Source organism: Drosophila obscura, unplaced genomic scaffold (genome assembly GCF_018151105.1).
Source record: "Drosophila obscura isolate BZ-5 IFL unplaced genomic scaffold, ASM1815110v1 contig_30, whole genome shotgun sequence".
Taxonomy (NCBI): Eukaryota; Metazoa; Arthropoda; class Insecta; order Diptera; family Drosophilidae; genus Drosophila; species Drosophila obscura.
In genome coordinates, this window is record NW_024542818.1 from 2,086,842 (window position 1) to 2,113,619 (window position 26,778).

The following is a 26,778-nucleotide window of genomic DNA, read 5'->3' on the forward strand; positions in this document are numbered from 1 at the left end:
CCTTCTATAACCAATTCCCAGCCCTAAGGCCATGCCATTACTTTAACAAATTAATGAAAATATTTCTTATGACCCCATTTCACTTAACCTGTGAAGCAACGACAGGACAAGGCCTTCCTACCCTTCTTACTTCGTACCCTCCTCATGCCACAGTTGAATCTCTATAATAATTTTGATTAATCAATTTGTTGGCTTTGTTCTGGGGGGAGAAAATATTTAGTGTTTCCATTCGTTTAAGAAGCTTTAAGAAGTGTGGCCAACAACGTACTCTAGACTTTTACTTCCTTTCACTCATTGTGAGGGCTCTGTGGGCCTTACCCTACCCTCTGTTCTGTTCTTCTGTTTAGATTTGTGTGTGTGTGTGTGTGTGGGAGGAAGCATTTCCCTTTCACGCTTAATTAAGTTGGTCACTTGGCTCAGGCGCTGACTTTCGAGTGGGTGACGACGGAGGAAAGTGCAAAGACAAAGACAATCACAAAAGCAGCAGCAACACAGCGACAAGAAGTTGTCTTGTGTCTTGGGTTGTGGTGTCAGTAATGACGATAATACTTCCACCGAATGGGGATTTTAACACTTGCAATTATACGACAAATCAATGAAAGTTTATTTGACTTTTTGCTGGTTTTTTTGTACCGATTTTTTTTTGTTATTAGAAGCATTGAGGATAGGCAACGATAAGCTGTATCGATCGTATGCTTGTTATTGATAATTATGCGTATTTAATTTATGTTTTATTGATACATTTTAATTTGTTTATCAAAAATCTTGAAAACTAACACAACCCAAGCCACATTAAAGGGTTAATCATGCAGAATTGCGTTGGTGGAGCCGCCAAACGAAGAAGAAAAGAAAGGGAATAAATAAGAGGAGAAGAAGAGGCACGAAACATGACGAAAACGAAACGAGACGCAACGGAATGGCATGGTACGCGTCTCTTGGTCGTCTCTTCTACTTTTTTTGGGGGCGAGGAAGTGAATTTCTGCCTTTGAACGTGACGGAAATTGAATTTCCGTTTCTTGGCGATGACACTTTTCGCAGTGAGAAAGAGAAGGAGAGAAAAGACAAAACGCCAACGTTAGTCATGCCGTTGATGCCCTTTCAGGCAGAGGGTATTATGACTTCGAAGATCTGTTTGGCTGGGAAGAAACGATCGTTCTGTAAAGAGTATTTCACGTTTCTTTCTTGCTGCAAATTGAACTTCTTTTCCTCCTGCGTTTTCGGAAGTCAGTAGGCGAGTGACGCATGCGCTGTGGCAGAGCTTGAAGTGTATGTTTGTATCTGTATCTACTTCTGCTGCTCAATGTGTGTGTGTGTGATATTGTATCTGCCTCTGCCTCGCAGCGACTGTGTGTGCGTTGTGTGTGTGTGGGTTGCCCCAATCATGTCAGAACGGGCTTGGAAATGAGTTGTAATTAGGAGCTACCTACAAACAGTTCCGGTTCTGGGCTCTCCATACTGTACAGGGTTTCCCCTACACCACCTAATTGCTGTGGCTATCGGATTGTACGCCTGTCAATGGGTTGATTTACAGCGTTCGCGTGGGCGAAGATGTATTTATTGGCGTTGAAAATATATAGGGAAAACGTGACTATGAAAATGGTAACAAAGAAAGGGGTAAGTGGATGGAGTAACCCAGTGAAAGGTGCACCAAAAGGTGGTATATCAATCCAATCTTGTATCTATATATTTCTTGTTAGAGGTTGCATATTTTAATGCAGATCTAACTCTATAGAAAGGCAGTTGATTGTGACTAAGATTTGTGTGCAATTTTTTTGCTCATCTTTTATGGAAATCTTCTCTAGAGAACCTCGTATCTGATCTCATTAGCTCTCCATTCAATTCCACTTTTTAATTACAATTTCCACAGTTATTACCATTTTTTGTGTGATTTTTTTTATAGAGTTGTGGTCTAGTTAGGAGATTGCATTTAATTGTTGGAAGGTTTTATGGATGGATGAATGTCTAATTGCCAGGTAGCGCCATTCCCATTCCCATACCCATTTCTACTCCTCTCTCCATCGTCTGTCCTCTCTCTTCAGGTGTGTGGGTGGATTGGGTGGCGTTTGAGGGTCGATTGGTGGTCGTTAGTCGTTGAGTTGCGTTGGTGGCTGCAATTTCCTGGCACACCGCACAGCACAGCACCGCAATCACACCCGCACCGCACTCTTTCTGCCGCATGCTAATGTTATAAACTTTGCAATTATTGCATTTACTCTCATTTACCACTGAGTTTGAGTTTGTTGCCGTTGCTGATGCCGCCTCGTTATTGCCGGCGCACACGGGCCACTTAAAAGCAGCAGCAGCAGCAAAAAAAAAAAATAATAAAAAAAAAACATAAAATGATATGGGGGCAAGCGTGAGAGGTGGAGTGGAACCCAAGAGGCGAGGCCCAAGTGGCGGACCATAAGAAATATTGCAATGGAGAAACATTCACGCCTGGCGCCAGGCAGTCAGGCAGACCAGAACGCCAGAGCCCCGCAGACATTTAGGACAGAAATCAGAGAGCCCCCACCAAGAGAGGAGAATAGAGAGTCAGAACCCCAGAGGAGAGATGTAAGTGGACTCTAGAATCGTGCAGACCAAATAGAACCAGAGAAACCAACAGCCATGCCATAGTGGTGGTACAACTATCGTTCAGTTTATGATAGTTAGGGATAGGTATGACTCACTTTTAAGCCATTCCCATCCCTAACAGAAAAGCACGTTTCTCATGCTTTCGTTTGTAACTTTCAAGCCCTCGTGAAGCCCTCGTGAAGCCCTCGTCCATCTCTAATTTCCTGCACGTTTCCAAAGTTCCGTTGGCCACATCGAAAGTGTAACGGTAGAGTGGAAGCTCTGTGAGAGAAGGGCGCAACAAAGTGCTGAGGGGAGAGAGGAGGACAGGTAGACTTATGCTGAACATTTCCGCGGAAGTTATTGGCAGAGGGTTAGCCCCTCCCACGACGCTACGTGGTGCACCAACACCACCGCCCACTCAATGTTCTCACATGTTTTCCACAAACAAACAACAACTTTGCTGGCAAGCAGAGGGCGAGGGAAAGAAGGCGGCAAAAAGAGAGGAAGTGAGGGAAGTAGAAAGAGAGGTGAGCATAGGAAGCAGAGTGAGCGGGGTAGAGGGACAGAAGGAAGCAGAGAGATGGCTGGAGAAGCTTTTGGGGCCCATAATGCACGCCTCAAATAATTTGCAAATTACGGGCACAGGTAATTGTCGTCGCCATCGTTTGTTGCACTTGTTGTTGTTGTTATTATTGTTGCCACTGCCTGCCGCATGTTGCCGTTGCAACCAGCAGGTGAGAAGAAAATAAAATACAAAACCATCGACCGTCGACCGTCGTCATCGTTGCTGTGGCTGCAATTACAAGCAGGAAATGAAAGAGCTATACCTATCGAAGGTGTAGACACCCTTTGGAAAAGGAGAATTTCTAGGGATGATATAAGAGGATACTGCAATTCGATTTGAATCTCATATTTGGTTTTAGATATGAAGAAAACTACAGGTATGATTTGAAAATCTCATGAATCTCTTAATGGATGCTTCAGTTTAAGCAGAGAAAAGTTTCAGACATTCTTGGGGATTCCTAGATATGTACATAATCAACATACCCTCTTTTCGCTAGGGTATCAAAAGTATTCGAATAGTGAAAACATTTTAAGAGCGGGGGGATTTCCCGGCGCCAAGGGCCCAGCCTTTGTTTGGCATCTACTTTTAGGCAGGGCAAAAGCAGGGGACCGACACCCCATTCTGTGGATAATTGGGTCATAAAAAAGTCATTTGTGTAAAATTATGAAAATAAACTCAATTGCAATAATTTGCTATACAGGAAAATGGCTCCAAACAAACATCGAGGATTACCAGGAAATGATCAAGGAGCAGGCAAAGGAATGGGGCAGCACGGCTCCCCACCAAAGTGAATGGAATGGAATGCAAAGTTGGTTGTGGCGGCTGCGTGTGTGGCATACAAATGTGGCACAAATCACAGGAAATATATCCACTTTATGATTTCCCCTGAAATCATAGGATTCCACTCATTCGTTCGTACAAAGTTCTATAATTGGAAGCACAGCCAAAAGTTAAGATATTTACAGGGAAAATGGCAGAATAATCAGGGATAATAATTATAATTGGTAGAACGGAAAAGGAAAGAGCAAGCAGAAAGAAAGAGGATGAAAGTAGCATTGGGATGCAGCACAGAAAATATTGAATAAAATAAATTTACAAAAATCAAGGAAATATAAATGAAAACTGCAGAAGAACAAGAAGAAATGAAACAGAAAATTAAGCAAAGAAGAAACCAGATTATACTTATGCTATGAGTACAGAATACCTAAAAGAGTATTCATAAAAAATAAAAACAAAGAAAATTCCCCTAAATTAAAAAAAAAACCATACAAACTCCTTCGTAAAGCCGCACATTAAATACCCATACAAACAGATGAAAGCTTGAATTTTTCCCACATCCTCCCTCCCCCCTCCCGCAGATAATATGTATATCCGTCTGTCCCACCAACCCTTACGAATACCGCATTCTCTATCTCCTTCTCCTGCTCCGCCACCCACTTTTCCTTGCTGTCAAGTGCAACGGTAAATTGCCATTCGATATGCAAATGGCAGCCGCATTCACAAAACGCTGCGCTTTTCAATTGCTTTTCTCTCTGCATTGAAATCAATTTAACTTTCTGCTCAATGCCAATCATTGGCACCCACCCCACCTCACACACATTCATACCTCTTTGTGTGTGAGTCGGCTCCATCATCCCTCTGCAGCTTGAAAGAAAACGAGAAGCAGGCACCAACCGGCAACCAGCAACCAAGTGGCGGCTGTGGCAGCAAAAAAACAAACAATCAAACGGGTCCCCGATCCGGAATCCAAAAATGCCGCTTATTTCAAAATTCATTTGTCATTTTCTGACAGTCCGAGAACCAATATTCACGAAGGGTGGTTTATGGTGGGGTGCCCTGGGCCCTAGGGCTTGTAGAAAATTATGCTCTTCACAAAAAGAGAGAAGCAAAAGAAAAACTATTAGAAGAAGGCAGCCAAAGGTTATCCGTGGAAGAGAGAGAAGAGTGGGTGGAACCCTGCCATCTTTGGTGCGAATCAGAAATCAGAATTGTCCGCTCTCTCCCCCTAATTCAGGGGGGTATAGAATTTAATAATGAGAATACTCTACCCCATGTATGTGCAACGATTTAAGGTTATGGATATAGTTTCCCATGCCAAAGGGAATAGCCCTCAAAACTATCAGAAATTCATTCATTTCTATGCCTTTGAAAACTGTCACACCGTTTCATTGAATGAACCTGCCGCCGTCTGCCGCCGCCTGTTCTCCTGCTGCTGCAATCCGAAATCTATGCCTGCTCGCGGGCATTGGTTTTTGGCCACAATTATTCACCGATTTCTGACCGAATCGTTTCCGTTTATACCCGCCCCCCTACCATCTGCCCTACCGTGTGCACGCGGTGGCAGGAAGGAACATGACATAACATAACGGTAATAGGAAAATCATCGATTTTATTTGATTTATTTGCAGGATGAGGCACCTTTTTTTTCTCTCTCTCTCTCTCTCTCTGGAGATTGTTGTTGCTGTGCTTTCCGCCGCACTCTTTTACTCCACTTTCTCCCATTTTGCCTCTCCCAAAATAGTGCCTAAAAAGGTATGTTAATTAAAAGGTATGGCATTGCACCGTAAAATTCAATCGGGTTGATTCGGACTGTAATAAGTGAGAAGCTGCTGAACTGCTAAGCAACACTGGCAGAGGGAATACTTCAGTGCTAGATTGGAAGAATGCCCTACCTACGTTGCAACACACCCTGCATGCTTCTGGTGTGGCAGTGCGGGCAATAAATCTCGGAAATTGTGTCAGAAAATGTTTCTCTGTCAGAGAGAGAGAGAGAGAGAGAGGAAGCGACGGGGCTGCCATATTGAAATTAGAGGCACTTCCGTTTTGGATTTGGGTTTGTGTGTGTTTTTTTTGTGTGTTTGGTTTTTGCGGTTAAGAGAGGGGTGGTAGGGATAGAACTAAGTGCCGGAAAGATATGCGTAACAAATGCCCAAAACGAACTCCTGAGAGATCTCCTAGGTTGGCTTTGCCTTCTGAGGTTTTTGGGTTCTGCCTTTGGGGAGAAAAATCCTCTTTTTTCTGACTTTTTGGTTTGAGGTTTTATATCTGTTGTTTATTTTCCTTCGGTCCGACCGTAAAGTTATTTTTGAATATTTTCAAAGAAATTTTTGCAATAAATTAAGTATTTTTAGTTTTTATTTGTTGGTTTATGTGCAGCAATAATTGGGCCACAAGCGTTTGTAATAAAAGCGAAAGGAATGTTCCGTCTATAAATACAGATTGATGTCTGCTGAATGAATATTCATGAATGAAAGAATATTTGATGTTTATTTATGTGTGAATGTGTTATTGGTGAATGACTTTTCAGGCAAATATTTGTACGAGTAAAGAGTGTTCCTTAAAGGTATTTAAGTATTGCTAAATAATATATTTATGTGCAGATAGTAGATGCTGATGCCACCCTCTACTACCTTCCTTTTCGCAACCCTCTGCAATTGCGGTCTCCACTCATACTCAATGATTCATAAAGTATTCATAAGTAGTATTTTTCCGCCAACTTTCAATCTCAAGGTGTTCCTCTGATTGTTTTGTTATTCAGTATTTCAGTTGCTTCTTTTTTTCTACGTTTTTTTTTCGGTTTTGTTTTTTTGTCATTGCCTGCCTGTTGGTAATTTTTCATGATTATTTTTGCTGTCATTATTGCTGATTTCGCTATTGTTGTTTCTGTTTCTGTTTCAGTTTTTTCTGTTTATTCGCCCCGCTCTGCTCTTTCTGATTTTAGTTTTAAGATAATGGAGCCCCCAACGAATGCCTTCCATTTTTTTTTATAAATAAACTGCATAATGATAAAAATAGAATTGCAAAAGCAAATAAACAAAGAGCAAAAACAAAAACTATGCCATTGTCGGGTAGTTTTGTTTTGTTGTCTTTTTAGCTTTCGTAATGAATATTTTTGCGAATTCTTTCGAGAGACCGTGGACCCCCACACGCGACGACAGAACACACAGAAAACGACATACACAAATATCCATCAACATTTATAAAAAAAATTAGTTTTGGGGCCAAAAATAGTTACCATTCTACGAAAACAAAACAAAAAACAAAGCGGAACTGGTTCTAGATGTGAACTTTATTGATATCTATATTTAAGACTAGTTTGGGCCCGTCCCCACGAGTTGAAGGTCATGTGGGTCTTCAAGATCGTTAAGGTAAAAAAATATATATTAAGAACAGTTTAAAACTTATAAGAACGTCTGGGAGTAGCACTAATTGAGTTTGTTTTTGGGTAAGAGATCCATTTAAATGGTTTTTCATTCATAAATCTATCAATGGAAGAGTTTGAAATAACATTTATTCATTTATTTTATTTTCTTAGCCGTTTCAGAGACTATTTAGGTGAGAACGTTACGTGCAAAATAATTTAAAAAGATAATACGATAGAAGTACATGAGACATGTATGCTGCAGATGCTCCTTAAAAATATATGTATGTAAATAGATGCTCGTTATTAGTTTTCTTAGGAACGTTCTGCTTCATATTATACCCTCTCTTCTCTGCAGTACTAATATAATATTATATGTTATGTTATATGAAAATATAACACAAGAGCTCTGCTTTGCAGTTGACTTGGTAGCTAATCTAAATATGTCGCATCTGCCAGATACGATTTACGTGCCGCTGCAGCTACTACTCGCACGTTAAATATATCTTGCATCTCAGCTTCCTATCTCTCGGTCTCTCTCCCTCTGTTCGCAGAGTGATTTACAATCCCCGAAAAAAAGTAACGAGAATCTAAATATTTAACAGACTGTCTGTCTGTCTGTCTGCCCGTCTGTTTGTCTCTCAAGGTTCAGCAAATGTGTAAATAAATCAAAAGTTGTTGGACTTACCTTCAATGTAAGTAGGCAGTGGCAGGAGGCAGTAGCAGGAGGCAGTGGCATGAGGCAGTGGCATGAGACAGTTGGAGAGGTAATGTCTGGTGGCAGCAAGAGGCAAAGCAAATGTGATGGATGCCATGCGAGCTATGAAGAATTGAATCAAGAGTAAGTACAATGGCTGCAAATGTTGATAAAGAAAAGTGGAGGTAAGTGCAAAGAAAATTGAGAAAGTTAAGAAAAATATACAGATATTGTAGGGAAGACGAATAATAAAAATATATCATAAATAATAATATTAAAAGTACTTTTAGTATTTATACCCTTCAATTGTGTAAACAAGTGTTTGCTTTTCGTCCCTCCCCTTTGCCATCCCATCCTTTCCGAATTCATATCTTAGATTTAGTTGATTTATCCATCAACTCAACATGGCATAATCGTCGTAGTTCCATTATGCTTTACGGTATATCGTGGCTATATCTTATCAGCTATCATGTCATGACTCACCCACTCCACCCATAAATGTGAAACTCCATGCAACCTCTCCATCTTCTCCGCCCCTTTGCACGCCATATACCCTCCGCTCCATCCCCTGACATTCTGTAGGTAGTAGCATTCACAATTGATTATGGCGTGTACTTCAGTTCCAGTTAAGCGCAAATATTAGCAGAGAACCATCAAGAGTGCGAGTGCCCCACCTACTGAACATTGCCACTAAGCTAACGCCCAGGCAAACGAACCCCTTCTGTAGCATACGCCCATGCAAATGGAAAACCCCTTCCTTCCCCTTCCCCTTCCTTTTTCCCTTCCCCGTCACCATTCTTTGCGCTTCGTTTGAGTTCCTCCTGTATTTGGGTGCGTGAGTAATGTGACGACATTAATTTTCACACTCATTACAACTCCATTAGAGAAGGGTCCCGACCCCCAATGTCCGAGCTTTGAATGGAATGGGGCACCTCTACAACGCGACGGGGTCACCCACTCCCACTCCCACGCCCACCTTCAACCGCCCAGAACTGTGCAAATAGAGCAACCAAATAAAAGAACCAGACACGAAATATGTACTACCGTGTGACGATTTACCAATGCACGCACGAGAGAACGTTTTGTCCCCTCTCCAAGTGTCGCCTCCACCTCCTCCCCACCACCTTTTTTGACAGCCATTCCTGTTATTCCTCCCATTACGCTGCTGGTACTCACTCTCCCCACACCTTTTGACAGTCATTCCGCTCTTGTAATTGGCTATGAAAAGTGTCAACAGAGCGCGTATTAGGAGTACGAGTAATTGGTGTACAAAGTGAGGATTAAAACGAAAACATTTGTTCAATTTTAGGAATTAGAAGATTCCCTTAGATTCAGAATGATATAGCTGAGGTATCTAGGGGTCTACGATCTAAAAATATGCCTAAAAAAAAGGAAAGAGAGCCACAAGAAGAGCGAAGGTGTGGCAGGGACTTGCAGAAGCCCTTCATCTGTCATCTACATCATCCTTTCTTACTATATCTTCACATCACTTACATACAAATTATTTCCATTATGCAACTTTTATTTCAATTTTCTTCATTATTTTTTTGAAATTTACAACTATTTTAAATCACTCTCTGACCCTATTCCATCAAAACCGGAGACATCTTTCTCAGCACAAACTACCCTTAAAGCATTCCTTTATTTGAAGCTACCCTTTGACCTTATCAACTTAAAAAATTAACAACATTATTGTTGAAATGTGTTTTCTTCCTACTTTTTCACATTTCTGTAGAGCAATCTATGCCCTGAGACACGCAGGACCTCTGCGTCTGGGCTGGACACAAGAGATATGTATGTATAGAGAAAAACAGAAAAGGGCCTATCCGACGACAAAGACATATTGGGGATAGCACGAGCCATGCCACAAGCCCACCGCTCCCCGTCACCCGACTCATTGGATGGTCTCTCTTTCATTTAGAATTCAACTCAGCGACAGAGGCAAAGCCAAAGCCACCTTCCCCGCCCTACCCCATCTCTCTCTCTCTCTTTCTCTCTCTGTCTACATTCCGACAAATTCTTGCGCCTTTCTTTTTCTGAATGCAGTCACGTAATTTTCGAATTTTCAACAACAACACCCGAAAATTTCACCCCCCACCACACAAATGAGAGGGGCAAGAGAAGTGAAAAAGGGGAATCCCCAATCCGCCGCCACCGCTGCTGCTGCTGCTGCTGCGTCGGGTCGGGGGCAGGCAACAATTTGTATCTGTAAATTAGTATTCCACTGCAATTTGCCACGGAAATACCCAAACACAACAAACGAATATCGCATCGATTCCTAGGGCTCATGATGTCCATCGATGATGATGATGATGATGATGGGTTCTGTTCTCTCTCCGTTTCCAGCTATAACTTTATGCGGGATCTCTGTGTTGTGTGTGGAGTGACGCCTCTCATTCTCATATAATCGCATTAATAATGCGTTCTGACCCTCCCTTCCACAATTCTGTGGCAAGAACTCACACCAAAAAATTGATATTGTCCCTCCAGCCATGTGGATGTGTCAGGACCCTCATATATCATACGGTTGGTTCTGTCATGAAGAGTTCATGGAGTATGTACATATGTAGATATGTATGTTCTGTGTGGCGGACGCCTATTGAAATTAACAGTTAATTTAACTAATAATTGTTTACACAACAGACTTTATCATGATGGATTTCGTTCGTGTGGTTCAATGTGGTGGTGGTGGTGGTGGTGCTGCTGCTGCTGCTGCTGCTCCGTGGTGTTGTTGCCTGTCAACACTTTCCCGTGCAGTCGATATTCTGCTGGTCAGCAGCTGAGAAGAGCCATTTCCATTCTCCCTCCCTGCCCAATCCATGTATTTGTTTCTCTGTTTAAATGTTTTCATTTTCACTTGAAAGTTGGTTCTGGCAGCGCTTCCAAAATTTATAATTTATTTATGGATTTAACTTGGGTTCATGAACTGAACAAATATCGTGAATACGAAAACTTAAATATACCGATAAAATACTGAAAACAATGTTTAAAATATCGAAATAAATTGCACACAAAACTACTGAAACATATTGTAATATATCGAACAAAATACTGTACGAATCATGAAGCAGGTGATACTGCTTCTTTCATATTTTATTGAGCTAACATTTCCTTCTACACATCTCTACATGGGTCTATCTTTTGATCGCTTTACTCATTGTTTCGAATAAATCTGTAAGCATACTGATTAATCCCGTGCGATCCCATTCTCGATGATCCCATAATTTGCTCCTAATATGCTTTCATCTATAGTAGCACTTTCCCTGCCACAGAAATATGGTAAAAATGTAGAATAATCTGTTGGCTTCTCCGTAGGAGTACGTGCCCCATCCAAATGGGGTACGAAGACTCATAGCGAAATGGCTGTGTGTGTTGCAAGTTCAAAGCAGAAGAAAGCGGAGGCCAACCACTGACCCTAACCCTACGCAGAAAATCTGTTTATTGCCTCATCTGGCGCCCACTCAGACAGTCACCAAAGAGGGGACTCGAATGCACACTCAAACACCACATATATCGTCCGATGGGGTGGCGATGGCGAATTATCAGCTGATTTAGTGGCAGGTCAAAAGGCAGTAAAATTCCACACTTTTCTTTACAATTTCACATACAGAAAAAAAAATACAAAAAATACAAAAAAAAGAGAGGAGAAAGGAGAAGGAATGTGACATCAATTGACACGAAAGTTCAGCGTAAATATTTGCCCAGATAAAGAGCAAACACACAGAGAGAGCCAGCGACAGAGAGTGAGAAAGGGTAAGAGAAGGAGGGAATGGGGATAGAGCAGGAGGTGGAGGAGACACCCATAAATTCCAGCGGTCATTTTCATTCAGCATTCACTGCCAGAGCGAGAGAGACAGAGAGAAAGTGAGTGTATGAATGTTTGAGTGTGTGGAGCGCATTTAATGACAAAGAATGGAGAAGAACAATTTTTGAATGTGCGACAAACAAATGGAGACATCGCGACCAGACTCCACAATTGCCACCAAAACGATGATGGGGAATGCAACGGCAGAGAGATACAGATACAACATTCGAGAAGCAGGCTGATAATGATGATGATGCTGGTCTCTGATTCATTCGATTTATGTTAGTAATGGAAATGCATAATACTAATGCTATGGATGATTGGTTTTATTGGATCCCAAAAAGAATATCCATTTCTATACGCCATCCATTCACCAAACCACATAAGACGAAGAACCACATTTTAAATTCGTGCAATTTTGTGGCATTTATCATGCGAAAATTTATATGTTTTCGGGTAAATATTTTCAATTTGAAGTGCAGCTTCATAAGCTCCGCACAAGCCTTTATCAAATGAAATTCCCTTTAATTTCTCATATTATCGTAATATAATATGGCTGTAAATATCGAAATTCCAATAATCGAATGCACTGATATCTGATTTCTCTCCGACTTATCCAGTCGCCACTCACTTGAGTTCCACCCTCCCGGCCGCTTCTCTGAATATTTTTAATGCGAAACTGAAACTTATCAGCAGAGCTGCCTTTTCTGATGCTATTTCTGCCACAATGATGCGAAACGAACCCAGGGAGGCGTCTTGTCGGTAATTCCATGGCGTCATTATTATTGTTGTTCCGCCACCGCCACCGCAGATGCCGCCGACGCCACCACCACCAAGGCCGACAATCGAGACTCGAGAACTATAGAGGAGGCTGCTGCTCGATGAGAAATGGGTACGGGTGCGGGGATCGGGGCATGACTTCATGCGGCACCACCCGCCTGGCACGTGAATTGAAAATTGACGACATCGCACAGCTCTTCAAACTACAAAATTTATACAGAAATACTTTTAAAATAAACATAAATTCCCGGTATTCCCGATAAGAGCCCCACCCCAGATCATTGGAAGAACATTTGCTATATGCTGATTAGGTTTCGCATTTCACTGCAAAGAAATTTTATAATAAAGAAACACCAATTAAAAAGAAATCTTTTAAGTCCAATAGATTCCCAATAAATGTTTGTGTATTTTGAGAACAAGTTCACGGTCGTTCGCCAGGGGTTTTACAAACCGCAAGGAATATCCAAAAACTATACCCAAATAATTAAAAGAAATAAAAATCAAGTTATCTTATTTTTGGGGTTTTATCACATATAATTTGCACAGACATTAGACAGATATTTTTACAACAAAAAATTAATTGAAGTTCAGGGAATTTCCCCGAGAAAACCCCAAAAATATATCCCTTCTGAGGTACGGGTCAATTATGATAATTTCCACATTAACAATTGAGTCATTCAAATTGATTTGAATAGCCAGACAACATTTAAGCCCTTATCAGAGCGTTACTCATACAAACAACAGCCCCGTGGAGCGGGGACACCCAAATAAAGTTTTCGATAAGAAATTTTTAAATAAATAACCAAAAATTAAGCGGAAGAAAGGGTAACGAGGGCGGGGGCACTCATCATCACGACTGCCACAAAAAAAAAAAAGAAACAACCCACACACACACCCCTCAAACCCAAAAACAGACATTGAGTAATAACATTTTAATAGCCAGAGAGATTAATTGGCCCACAAAGCGAGAGGGGGTAGTGGCAGGGGCCAGGGACAGGGACAGAGGGGCATGTGGCAAAGTGAATCATGCGATCCGCAGCAGAGACACTGCCTGCCTGCCACGAGAATCGAGTATAAAGAGGGAGGCGACTGTGGCGACTATGCAAACTATGCAGATTGTTGGTTGAGTCTCGAAAATTTAATCGACCACACGAGCGCAAGTCATAAAAGTGCGAGGAATTTCTATGCATAAAAGTTGAAACGAATAAGCGAATACACAAATGAATACAACATTCGGTTGGTTTGGTGCCATGAAAAGCGAAAGGCATGATTGCATGATAACCATCCAATCCATGGCTCTTGCTGCTGCCTTGGCTCTGACGCCGACTCTTGGCTCAAACACATGTCTACCCTTTTTAGGGGTCTGGCTGCTACTGCTACATAGCAACCAATCGCTCCCCACCAGGGTGCTGCTGCTGGTCGGTCACGCCTGTAAACACGATACTTCCTCGTAGAGATGGTATCATTAATTAAGGGTAGGGAGGTGCATGCAACACTCACGTTGGTTCATTGGAAATGGCAGTTTTGGAACAAATGTTGCACTAGAAAATTATCGATAATAGATTCAAAATTTGAAATAAAACTGAAAAATACCACAACAAAATACAGGATTCATTACCAGATACTGATCACAAGATTTACTCCTAATTAACATTTATTTGGCAGAGTCGCGCGTCATGCGGCAGCGTTTCTCCGTCTAAGGAACTGTAGCGCTACACATGGTACACATCAATGAAAAAGGATCTTCCACATATCTCGTGCGTGAGTCTCATATCTCATGTATATCGAATAAATTTATCTTTTCTACATTCACGATGCGACGTTCCATTCATTTCCCGAAACCCAAAGCTGCTCATCCGCCCGCTGTGGGCACCACATTTGGAGGAGGGTGAGGAACTGCAGTCACTCGACGACGAATTAATTATCTTCAATTCATTCATTAAGAAAATGTGGGAGTGGGTGATGTGGGGTGCTGGGGCACTGGATACGCGAGAAGAAGGTTCGATAATGAATGCACACACACACACACACACAGCAGACGACACGAGAGACAGGCCAGGCCAGACCAGACCAGACGGTCGGAAAGTATCTCACAGTCGTCGCCGCCACAGTCGGTTGTATCTCATGGAGCCACTTGTACGAGTAATCGTATCCCATAGTACGCTCTGTGTCTCGCGTATCTCGCAAATGAATGAAAAACAACCCAACAGCAGGGGTCGGGGTTGAAAAGGCGGGGGGTGGTGTACATCCCATGAGTGGGCGTGGGCGGTCGACCGCTGTCTGTGGATTGAAACGGGAACGAGGGTCGGTATTGGGGCTGGGACTGGGGCTTTTATTCCATACCGCATCCGTCGTCGGAGACCGCGTCGTCACGAGATGTCGGCGGCGGAAGGTTGAATGCCGGGCACGGCAGGAGGAGTGCAGAGGGAGAAGGAGGAAACAGGTCGCATAATAAATTATTCGCGTGACCAAATAATTTGCGTTTGGGGAATTTTCGCAAAATGTCAGAGTGGCAGTGGAGTAGCCGAGTCCCCCCCACGAGCAGCATGGTGGAAGGTTTCCTCTTATCACAAGAGAGAAAAAAAAAGCAAAGGAAAATTATTAGTTCCATGAATTATAAACACTGTTTGTTTGTTGTTTTTTTCTGCCTTTGAGCCGCGACTTTCATAGCTTGAATTTTGTTTTCTATAAAGAGCGAACTTCGAGTTTCATCGACTGGTATAAATGGGTTTTAATGATATCACGGATAATTGCAGGAGGGGCAGCATCCTAAAACGATAGTCTTTTTCTAGATTTATGGGACTATTTTGTTTTGATTTGTTGCTACTTTTCTTAGCAGATTGGCTCGATAATCTTTAAAATATCTTTTATTCAAGCAATCAAGTGCTTAGTGTTTCAGCTGTCCAGATCGTTCTGTTCTATCTACTCGGTTTTGAAACAAAACAAAAAAAACACTGTAATCTGTTTCTTCACCAAAACAAGTACAAGTATCAAGTAACTGTGTGTCCAGAAAATGTATATACTATATGTACTATACATAAAATATGACAAATGAAGAGGAAGAGCCTCAGGTCTTGTCCTGGCCAAAGAAGTTTCTATTGATATTATGGAAAAGCCTATGTGTTCTCTTGGGACGCAAATGCCAGTTGGCTTGTTTAATTATAATATCTATTTTTTTTTCGTTGGTGCGCTATTTAATGGGAATAAATTATACACGCGATAATGGAATGAACTACACCACGAGCTATCAACACTAGTAAGTCCATAAAAATCACTTCTAACCAAATAAAATTATTTAATATTGTGCTCATTGACTGCCAAACCCACAGCGCAATGGCTTTCTGTTATTCGCCAAAAAATAATATTCTTGAGACGCTTGTCAAAGGGATACCAGCACCTGCTGAATTTGGGGAACGACTGCCCTATGTTGAGGGCTTCGCCAATGCCAAGGCCTTAGAGGAAGTAATTACAACAAATTCATCGTACAAAGGTGCTACCGGCATAGAGTTCCCCGACGAATGGTCCCATATATCCGAAGTGCCGAATAGATTTCGATTTGCTCTGCGTTTTCCCGTTAACAACGGGATTTTGGAATACTCAAAATTTTTGTTATATATTTAATGTGTGTGTTTTTATGCCCGTTCACAATGGATGTTAAGGTAAGAATGTTAATTTATGCTTTAAGCAGAGTTCTTAAACACTTTCCAATTTCGTGCAGAACATTGTCGAGGAAAAGGAGCTTCAGCTGAAGGAAATGTTGAACATCTTCGACGTTAGCAACTCGCTGCAATGGCTGGCCTGGTATGTCAAATCCATGATAGTTTTATTCATAGTATCTCTGATTGTTACAATCGTTTGGACGGTGATCGCTCTGCCCGAGTCGGAAGACAGAGGACCTTTTTCCGGAATGGCCCTTCTCCCTCACACCGGCTGGTCGGTCTTTCTGTTCTATCTGCTTGTGTGCAGCCACTGTTTCATTTGCTTTGGCTTCCTGGTCAGCTCCTTTTGCGCACGCACCAATTGGTGTGCCATCATTGCCGTCCCTGTGTTCATAGCCAGCGCTTTGCCCAAGTTTGCCACAGACAGTGAAAGTACTGGGACACTGCTGAATATCCTGTGCAGCATTTTCGTTGTGTCGGGAATGATTTTGGTCATGGATCGCATTTCCATATGGAAGGAGGCGCGTCTGGGCCTGCAATGGAGCAATCTCTTTCAGACGTCGTGGCTTGGCGACACCATAAGCGTGGGTGCGATACTAATGATCATGCTGCTGTTCAGCCTCATCTCGATCCTCATCTGCCAGATCTGTACATGGAGCGGGTGAGGCCTGGGGAGTTTGGCATGCCACAGCCGTGGAATTTCCCGTGCACCAAGCACTTCTGGTGTCCGGCCAAGTACATATGTAAGACGAGTACTATCGCCGACCGGGCTCTTCCCTGTCCAGCCCAACGACGAGGAGCGAGCTTCGGGTCAGTCAGTGAAACGTAAGCCCTCCAAGTTCGTGGATGTCAACGCCAAAGGCAAAACACCTGGTGTACAAATCAAAAATCTCAGCAAAAGCTTTGGTAAGCGACAGGTGGTCGTTGGCCTCACATTCGATTTGTTTGAGAACGAGATCATGGTGCTCCTGGGACACAATGGTGCGGGCAAGACCACGACCATACAAATGTTGACGGGAACCATTCAGCCCAGCTCCGGCACAGCGATCATCAATGGCTTCGACATACAAGCCGATCGGGCCCAGGCCCGTCAATCCTTGAGTATTTGTCCGCAGAGAAGCGTCTTCTTTGGTGGTTTAAGTGTGGCCAGTCACCTTCGCTCCCTACAGCCGCCTCAGAGGCCTAAAGGGGGCAGCGGTCAAACAGGAGGTGGATAAATACTTACAGAAGCTTAGCCTCAAGGAAAAGGCCTCCAGCTCGGCCAGAAGCCTCTCTGGCGGCACCCAGCGACGTCTCGCCGTGGCCTGTGCCCTGTGCGGCAACGTCAAGGTTCTGTTCTGCGACGAACCCAGTTCGGGTCTGGATCCCAACTCTCGGCTCGAACTATGGAAGCTGTTGCTGGACGAGAAGCAGGGACGCACCATTCTGCTCACCACACACCAAATGGACGAGGGCGAGGTACTGGCTGATCGCATTGACATCATAAGTGATGGTCGGCTCCGTTGCCTGGGCTCACTGGCGTTCCTCAAGAAACAAAACGAAACCAGCTATCTGCTCACCTGCGAGAAGGGCCCCAACTGCCAGGTGTCCAAGTTGACCCAACTGATAGCCGCCCACGTGCCCAACACGCGGCCTCATAGTAACATTGGATCAGACGTGTCCTATCGATTGCCGCACCGCTATTTGGGATCCTTTGGGTCACTATTCAGCGACTTGGAGCAGCAGAAGGAGCAGCTGGATGTTGTGGGATTCGGTCTTAGCTCCACCAGTCTTGCAGAAATATTTATGTCGCATGGTGCGGAAGATCTTGGGGGCGGTGGAGGTCGCACTAGCGGCGGCGGCGGATCAGATGTGCAGCGCCAGAGCCAGAGACAGAGTCAGGAACAGAGTCGTCGTCCCAACTTTTGCCTGCGCCACCTGGGCCAGTGGGAGGCCATGCTGCTGAAGAAGCTTCTCTACATGTATGATAGGAAATGGATATTTCTGGTTATCCTGCTGTTGCCTTTAATCCTCTACGTTGTTGTTCTGATCCGTAAGCCATCGGAGATGTCCATACTGATCAGGCTGCCGATGACACTGGCCGATTATAAAAGCGATAACGTGAAAATAATATTGCAATCGACATTGGAAACCAAGAGTTGGCCCAGCCACACTGCACCGTCGAAAGAATATGCCAAAAAAATATAAAAGACTACGTCGGCCCGGGACAAGAAACGCCCGAAAGGATGTACGAAATGAAGCGCAATCTTATAGCAGCAGTCACAGTCGACCAGGAGACAATCGCCTGGTGTATGCATCGTCTCTTCCTACATAGTGCTCCACTTTCGCTCAATCTAGCATTCAACGCCATGGCCAAAGCGATGCTGGGTCCCGAGGCGAGCATAGAGGTAACCAATGCCCCCTACAAAGAAGCGGATGGAGAAGGACTTAAGACAATAGTGTATTTCATTGTTGGCTTTGCTGTTACGCTATATCTGTCCATTGTCCTGGCGGTATTCGCCATCATGGTGGCGCAGGAGAAGGTAACGCAGATTAGGATGCAGCAACAGGTGTCCGGCGTGAACATGGCCACCTACTGGCTGTCCCACTACATCACAGACTTGGCCCTCTACTTTGTGTTTGCGCTGCCACTGTTGCTGGCGGTGCATGCGATGTGCCATCCCGGGCAGATGCTGTTGATACTCATGATCATCGGAGTGGCGGGTCTGCCCTTTACCTATATGATGGCATGCCTTTTCAGAGATGCTGGCACGGCAGTGCTCATAATTGCCATCTTTAACATTCTGTTTGGTAGGTTTTTTAGGGGAACGCCTGTCTTCAGAGAAGCCATTTAATTTAGCCCGCAATCCGTTTCCAACGTTTCCATAGATGCTGCTTTTGCCCTCATCATTGCACTGTCATGGAAAATTGATTTGGAAGTGTTCATAGTTCGGATGATGGATGTATATTACATTTATCCTGTGTTTACTGGCTATTTTGCGGTCGTAAACTGCTGTATAAGATTTACAAATTGCCAATATTTTACTGTTCCGAAGGAGGAATTAGATGATTATTTTGCGCTCTGTACTCCCGTAAGAACAATTATTACGCCCCCGTGTTCCTGCCTCGGTAAGTATTAATCCATATTATTTTCTGCCCAGATTGTTTTTCGAAATTTATTTTAGCTTAACATATTTAAACAATTTAACTATTTTAATTTGATGTAAAAATCTTTACAAGTCACAAAAAACTGTAATTTATGACATACTTTTTTTGACATTTTCCCAGTCAAGTTTTTTTCTTAATTTTTAAATCCCATAAGAAAGTTGTTTCCTAATTAAAGTTCTTCCACAAGAAGATATTACATAGTTGGCCGCTAAAAGCCACTAAAAATTAACCTTTGGTACAAATTATAGGAATAATTATGAGTTAATTCTATTGTCAAAGTAATTTTTATATGTACCTATGCAAACGTGTATATATAATATATACATATGTATATGTATATGTATGCATGTATGTATGCCCTATTTTTCTTACAGACCTTCTGGATTGGCTGGAGGTGAGGTATCTGCTTATTACTGGCACTGTCTACTTGTTGCTGCTGATTTTTGCCGATTACAGTGAAATGTGTTGGCAAGGCATAAAACATATTATTTGTTGTTCTTGTTGTAACCCAAATGTGCCTATCAACGATGAAGATGTGGCTGCTGCGGCCAAAAGGATAAGTAAAATGTCGAGCGAGGATCGCAAGAAGCAGGCTTTGGTCTTAAACCGGGTCTCGAAAAGATACTGCCGCGTGTCTGCCGTACGTGGAATATCCTTCGCTGTCAAACCGTGAGTAGTGAGCATAAAGTTCAGCAGTGTGCAAGAACCCAAAAAAAACCAAAATCCCAAATTAAACTGCAGGGGCGTGTGCTTTGGCCTGCTGGGTGCCAATGGGGCCGGTAAAACGACAACCTTTAATATGATTGTGGGCGACATTGGCATGACGATGGGCAGTATTCACGTCAGAGGCTGCAGCCTTAAGCTCCGTCCCACGGCAGCGAGGAAGCAGATCGGCTACTGCCCCCAGCACGACACGCTCTTCGACTTTTGCACTGGCCGTCAAACACTGAGGATCTTCCTTTTGCTGCGCGGCACACGCCGGAGTCTCGTCAAAGATGCCACCGAAAAGTTGGCCACCGACTTTGGCTTTTTTGCGCACCTGGATAAAAAGGTCAAATACTACAGAGGCGGTACCAAGCGAAAGTTAAACGCAGCAGTGGCCGGCGAGGGCTCTTCGCTCATTTGTCTGGACGAGCCTAGCTCTGGAGTTGATCCGGCGTCACGGCGCCATGTGTGCAGTATCCTCTCCTCCCTGCGTGACCAGGGTAAGGCGGTGGTACTTAGCTCTCATAGCATGGAGGAGGTGGAGGCCCTGTGCACGCAATTGGCTATTATGGTGGATGGGCAAATTCATTGCCTGGGATCGCAGCAGCGCATCAAGAATAAGTTTGCCCAGTCTCTGGTGCTCAAGTTACATGTGGAGACGAACGCGGAAAGGTGAGCCCCGTTCAAAGGTTATTCAATGGCCGTATATAGACATAACCTCCCACACACACACACCCACACCACACAGCATGGCGCACACTCTACAGAAGATAAAGAATCAAATGGAATCGGACTATCCCACGGCATCGCTAGAGTAAGTTGCATTCAGACCAAGAAAAATTACTCGTACTCACACTCGTAATGATTGGCGCATTCAGAGAAGAGTTTGGTGGCAGGCTCACTTACCACATACCCACTGACAAGCTGAGATGGTCGAAGGTATTCTCGTACATCGAGAGGAATCGCAGCCCGTGGAAGGTGGCAGACTACTCGCTGACGCAGCCGTCGCTGGAAGATGTATTTCTGGACATTGCCAAGAAGAAAGCCAACGAAAAGAATCAACAAAAGAATCAAAGAAATAATCAATACAGGCAACCGAAGAGTCGTGCTCCCAAGAAGGATGCTTCCAAATCTGATAAAGATAAAGGCCGCGGCACGAATACGAAATACGGTATACGAAAAATACGGTAGCATTAAAAAGTGACGCCTGGTCTATGAATAATTATAATTGTATCTAATCATATGATATTCAATATAGTATTGTTCAAGTAATGAGCTAACTAAGACTTATATGTATTGCCTATTGTCAAAATAAAAATTAGTTTAATTTGGGTAAAAATATAATACATTATAAAATTATATTAAAATTGACTGTATGGAGCGCTAGCACCGGGGCCTTCGGCTCAATTTCGGTAAATAATTAATAATATATAAATCAAATAAATTAGGCACATTTTATTTGATCGGTTTGCGTTTGTTTGTATTTTTTTGTTCCTATCAGAAGCATAGCATAACAAATTCGATAATCACCATATCCAGTAGTTGGATGAATAGATTTAAAAACGATTTGTTATAGCAAATCGCATGTACATCGTACATGTATAATTTTAAGGCGTGGTGTTGGGTATGGTATGGGAGGGGGCGCACGCGGGATAGTCCGGCTCCGGCCTAGGGGGGTGGTGTGGTCTTGCTCCCACTCCCATGACTTGCCTATGCTCATTATACTTTAAATAATATTCTTTCTAACTTTAGTGATGATTCGATCTGATTTAAATTTGGCAATAGTCATAGTATGTATGGTCATTCTCTACGATACTGTTTACTCGGTTCAAAATTGTGGATGCTTTCTCTGCCATACACACAGCCGCTTTGACCACATATCTAAAATACCCCTTAACTCTTCGAGTACGGGTATAGAAACTTTCTATTAGAAATCAAAGGAAAATTATTAGTTCCATGAATTATAAACACTATTTATTTCTTCTTTTTCGGCCTTTGAGCCGCGACTTTATCGCCGATTTCACAACTTGAACTTTGTTTTCTCAGAGCGGACTTCGGGTTTTATCGACTATTATTATGGTATCCAATGATATCACGGATAATTGCAAGTGGGGCACCCTAAAACGATAGTCTTTTTCTAGATTTATGGGACTATTTTGTTTGGATTTGTTGCTGCTTTTCTAAGCAAGTACGGGGCAATGATGGCTGTGTTTGCTGAGTGATAAGGAGTCCAGGGGCAAGGCCATAATAGTGATAAGAAAGTGAAGTAATTTATTGTGTTGTGACGTCTAGAGGAATCCATCTTGTGCGATTATTTATGGGTAGATAGATATATCTACCGGGTGACTAATATTCTGAAGACGAAAAATTCATTTCATTCGGGAAACTCCTTCTAAGTGATAACTGGCAATTCTTGCAAAATTAAACCAAAATATAGGTAGATATCCTATGATTTATATCCTCAACCTGTTCAAACTGTTCTCCTTCCCCTATCATTTCTGCAGCGCTTTCCCTATAAAAGAAAAACTTTCACTTGGGTTCAGAGCTCCACTCTTTACTTAACCCCAAAACTTCGCCATTTTAGCTTTGTTTTTTTTTCTTCAAAAAAGGTAGCACCACCTTAACGAGTTGATAATTTTAATAATTTCATAACGCAAAACATACAACAAAAAATATGTACAAGAAATTGCAACTTCCAAATGGGCCACAACTTTGCGGTTCACCCGAAAGTCAAACAAACAAATAACGAGAGGGAGAAAAGTCCTGAGTAAATTTTCAAATATTAAGTATACGTCGAGGGTCCAGTGGAGGGTAAAAGGTAGGCCTTCTCTGAAGTCTAACATTCTGCAAATTGACTTTAGACACGCATAGGACTCTGCCTCTGAGGGTGCACCATTTTTCCCTGGAAGAACATGTGGCATGTGCGAAAAAGCAGGCGTACCCCGCCCGCCTGTCATTATATTTTGCGCCACCGAAAGCCCAGAGAGGAAATGCAACTGCATCACACAAAAAAACTGATAACTGAGTCAGTCGTGTGGCAGCTGCCCCACCCACTTTAACCACCACACCACACAACAGAGGGGGGAGCGACCAACCAACCAACCAACCATACATGAAATTTTATTATTACAAAATAAGCATTTACGCGTCGCATATGACAGTTAATAACAGCAACAGAGCCAGAAGCAGAGGCAGAGGCAGTGCCAGTGGCAGCAACAGAATGCAAAAATTCCCACAACATCCGGTTGAGAGCAGAAAAAACCAACAGCAAATAAAGTCAAACGGAACAAATAAAAGACCGACCCAGCCAGAGAAACGGCAGGCAGGCAGGCAAGCCAACACACACACACACACAATTTTGTGGGGCACAGTGCGTTGAATGACTTCATAAATATCGAAAATACTATATAAATCAACTGTTCAAGAAAATGTGTGATAAAAATTTGAATTATACCAGATACCAGATACCAAATATAATATAATACATAATTAATTATTAATTAAAAAAATATTACAAATAATATTTGAAATTAAACTGGAAAAATATTTTAGCAATTGGAGAATGTTTCTGATACCGCAAAAGTACTAGTTATCTTCGTTTTCATTGTGGTTCCACTGTACCTTGAGGCAGCATTGGTAGGCGCGAATATTGCACGCGTGAGTGGCGGATATGCATATGGATGGATCGAGTCGACTCGACTTCGAGTTGGAGGCCGTGGCACTGTGGCACAGAGGCAGAGACAGTAGCCACCGACGCAGCTCGAGTGCGATGCGATGCGTGGCAGAGTGGCGGGCGTGAGTCAGCTTCCATGGAATGTGAATGGCATACAAAATGTCGCATGCGGATGCAGACCGGTTCAGCAGGCCACAGAAGGAAAGACACACAGACACAGAAAATACAGAAGAAAAAAAAATACAAAAATCCCAAAACAGAATGAAAGAGAGAGAGAGAGAGAGAGAAAGAGATACACAAATTGATATTGCCAGTGGTGTTGCATCGTTGTCGTCTGTCAGAGTGGCAATGCAAACAAGTAGCCGCCAGTTAAGGGGAAGGCAGTGCGAGATGGTGGGTGAAACTGCAAACAAAACCCCCCGCTGCAGCACGCTGTTAGCCGGCTGTGGCTGTGGCTGGATGGAGTTAAGTGACTTTTCCGCTGCATTCTGCCTTGCGCCGGTTTTAGGCAACATTCGCCGGCTGCAACAGCAGCAGCGGCGCTGTAATTAACGCAGCAGCAGAGTGGCAGAAATTCTTCAAAACACACACAATCCACACCACTCCCCGCTATCAACCAACAGACACCCAACACATGACTGGAACGTGGAAGGTGTCTGTTGTTTTCACTACATTTTGAGCCATGATGATCAGATCATCAACCTACATTCCTCAGATTTCTATCGTCGCCTCCACGTGTCTGTAAGTGACCGACCGACCAGTATCGCGATGTATTAGGTATCGCTGGTGGCTTTCGGCTAAAAAGCCACACACAAAAATTGCTCAAAAATCCATTTACAAACATCATTAATCTTCCAGAGGCCGCTGCTCGCTGACGAACCTGCTGCTGTTTGTTTCTGCTTGTTGGCCAACCATCGCAGATTAACGGAGATCTTAATGATATGTCGCTTTGGCAATTAGTGGAGTGGGAGGGGGGCTTGGTTCAAAGTTCAATCTAATGGATCATATTGCCTTGGAATGTCATGCATAAGCAAGTGACAAAAAACTTGTTCCCAAGTAAATCGAAAAGATTCCACAAAGTAAGGAATATTTTGAGTACTTTAATCGAAAACTGATAGAAAACTGAAATAAAATATCGGTATATATTGAATCTGCTGGCCAACGAGCGGTTGCATTTCATTCATGTTTCCATTCAATTTAAATGCAGCAAACCAAAGTCACCCAAAGATCTGTTTCCTTCAATTAAAGTTGCAAAATGTTCTCTTTGAATGTTTTTCTATATAACAACTATAGTTTACAGTTCTTCTATGTACCATTTTCTCATATAAAACCCAATAGTTTGTTCCCCTTAATTCTTCATAGTACCCCACTCTCTGTGGTTACCCGCTCTACTTATCCACCGATTCTCATACCAGATCCAACCCACTTGTCCATTGATTCTCAGGCTGTGGTGCCCTCTCATGCCCTTGTCCTCTCTTCACTGATTCTCATTCCCATCTCTTTCCACTGAACCTCATTACTCTCTCCGCTGATTCTCATTCCAGATCAATTCGACTAATTACAGACCAGATCTGATAGGAACCGCAACAAAGCGCCCAGTTCCGGACTTCCACTTTTGCATCTATGAGTGTGAGTGTATCTCTGAGTGCGTGTGTGTGTGTGTGTCGTTATATTTTGTGAATGGGCCACTGTGCTGATCCCGCGCTGATTCCGAATGCCATGCCATGATGATGATGCCTGTTTCAGACAATGATGAATGGCAGAGGGCAGAGCAGAGAGCAGAGCAAAGCTGGGGAGAACGAGTGCGAGTGCGAAAGAGCACAGAGACCTGCACTCATTCACAAAACCAAAAAAGAGGGAGATAGCCATAAACAGCAGCAAAAGCAAAGGCAGCGACCAAAAAAAAAAAGCACACAAAAATATTAATTAGCATTTGACGCTGCGAATGAGGTCGCTGTCGCAGTCAACGCCGCTCCGCTGTCCGCGTCGTCTAATCGCCCGCTCACGAATCATCGCCCCACAAGCGGATGCCACAAATTTGGGCATGTGTCGCGCTGCCGCTGTTGCTGCCGCCTCTGCCTCTCTCTGTCGCAGTCTCTGCTGCAGTCAGCGCCAGCGTTTGCTGCTTCCTTTTGCGATTTTTATGAATGAAAGCTTCGATTTGTTTTTTGTTTTTCTTTTTTATTATTTTTTTTTTTGTTTGTTTTTGTTTTTAGGTTAAACGTAGTAAACGTTGGCGTTGGGCAGCTGCTGCTGCTGCTGCTGCTGCTGTCGCTGTCTCGCTGCTTTCAGCGCCGCTCGCTATGGCATTGCCATTTATGGGCAAAGTGCAAAGTGTCGCTGTATGAATGTGAGTGTTCGTACGAGTGGTTTGAGTGTACTCACTCGGAACAACTCTGTAAATGGCTAACTACGATCTCACACAAGTCATTGAGTCATACGGCGGCGGTCTGTATGATGTGGGCTTTGGTCGAAACCAAAGAGGGGTATGACCTCGTCGAGCAGATCAAAGGTGAATTTGTAGTGGAAATACGTGTATGCTAGAATATGGGTCACATCCACTCAATGGAGGTTCGTACGAGATGGAGATACAAATGATTATGAGATGGGGGTTTCATTGATAAATGTATGGGAAATCAGAGATTGAGAAAATGTAATCAAACTAGAAATATACTGGGAAAAACCATAAAATACTGGAAATACCAGATAATACTATAAATAAAACTAGAAAAATACTGAATTCTAAGAGATTAGGTTTAGTATGTTCTCATTATATATTTCTATGGGATTAGAAAACTAGATGCTTGAGTTACACGTCATGCAGCTGCGCCCCTCGGTTAATTCAAAAATTAATTCTAATGCAAGTAAACCCCAACATCACAAAAAAAATCCCCATCTTCTATTCAACCAAAAGGCACCCCCAAGCAAAAAATAAACACTTCTCTCATTCTCTTCCTTCCATCACCTATTTCGTGTCCATCCCCGCTCCCGCAAATCGATACAGTTTCCAGCTTCGATTGTTATTCGATTGTTATGCTATTTGTGATGTT

General features: G+C 43.0%; 2 protein-coding genes across 4 annotated transcripts; one reads left to right on the plus strand and one right to left on the minus strand.

The window, feature by feature from the left end:
- The first annotated feature begins 15,879 nt into the window (after positions 1-15,879).
- LOC111068766 (ATP-binding cassette sub-family A member 17-like) lies at positions 15,880-21,246 on the plus strand. The gene is given in 10 exon segments (XM_041594644.1): positions 15,880-16,203; positions 16,263-16,853; positions 16,890-17,409; positions 17,411-18,340; positions 18,415-18,993; positions 19,072-19,311; positions 19,725-20,019; positions 20,092-20,727; positions 20,804-20,869; positions 20,934-21,246. Coding segments are annotated over 10 exon segments (4,182 nt in total). The 5' UTR covers positions 15,880-16,191.
- Positions 18,340-19,420, minus strand: LOC121404662. Of its 3 annotated transcripts, none has more exons than XM_041594625.1 (3): positions 19,292-19,420; positions 18,671-19,227; positions 18,340-18,604 (listed from the first exon to the last, which is right to left on the minus strand). In XM_041594625.1, exons 2-3 carry the CDS (start codon positions 18,767-18,769, stop codon positions 18,395-18,397), a joined length of 309 nt encoding a protein of 102 aa, XP_041450559.1. In that variant the 5' UTR covers positions 18,770-19,227; positions 19,292-19,420; the 3' UTR covers positions 18,340-18,394. The 3 variants fall into 3 exon arrangements, with proteins under 3 accessions (XP_041450559.1, XP_041450558.1, XP_041450557.1); XM_041594624.1 differs by having other exon boundaries at positions 18,671-19,097; positions 19,155-19,420; XM_041594623.1 differs by having other exon boundaries at positions 18,671-19,419.
- Positions 21,247-26,778: the final 5,532 nt, after the last annotated feature.